At 66.3% G+C, this 312-nt stretch overlaps 1 protein-coding gene across 1 annotated transcript in view; it reads right to left on the reverse strand.

Annotated features, from left to right (window-relative positions):
- ZDHHC18 (zinc finger, DHHC-type containing 18) overlaps positions 1-312 on the reverse strand; it is a gene marked incomplete at both ends in the record, with an annotated part of 8,355 nt that overhangs the window by 6,667 nt on the left and 1,376 nt on the right. The window contains one exon of the mRNA XM_010086462.1: positions 41-190. Within this exon, the coding sequence (XP_010084764.1) occupies positions 41-190 (150 nt within the window). The remainder of the gene's footprint in view (positions 1-40; positions 191-312) is intronic.

Genomic DNA, 312 nt, shown 5'->3' on the forward strand with positions numbered 1-312 from the left:
CACACGACTTTCGGGGCGTTTTCCAGCTCCCCGGGCTTACCGACGCAGTTGTCGCAGACGCTGCAGTGGGAGGTGCGGGGAGGACGGAACATTTTGCAGGTGTAGCAGTACTTGAGCTTCACCACGTACTTGTTGATCACCACCTCCATGGTGCGCGCCGGCGGGCGGTAGCTGGAGGTCCCCATGCTGTCTGCGGGGGCGAGGGGGGACACCCAAGCCCCCCGCGTGCCCCCGAGCTGCGTCCCCGCAGGGTGAGGGATGCCCACGGGCTCTGCGGATTTGAATCGGAGGCAGAGAGGCGGCTCAGCCTGC

Source organism: Pterocles gutturalis, unplaced genomic scaffold, assembly GCF_000699245.1.
Source record: "Pterocles gutturalis isolate BGI_N339 unplaced genomic scaffold, ASM69924v1 scaffold6666, whole genome shotgun sequence".
NCBI lineage: Eukaryota > Metazoa > Chordata > Aves > Pterocliformes > Pteroclidae > Pterocles > Pterocles gutturalis.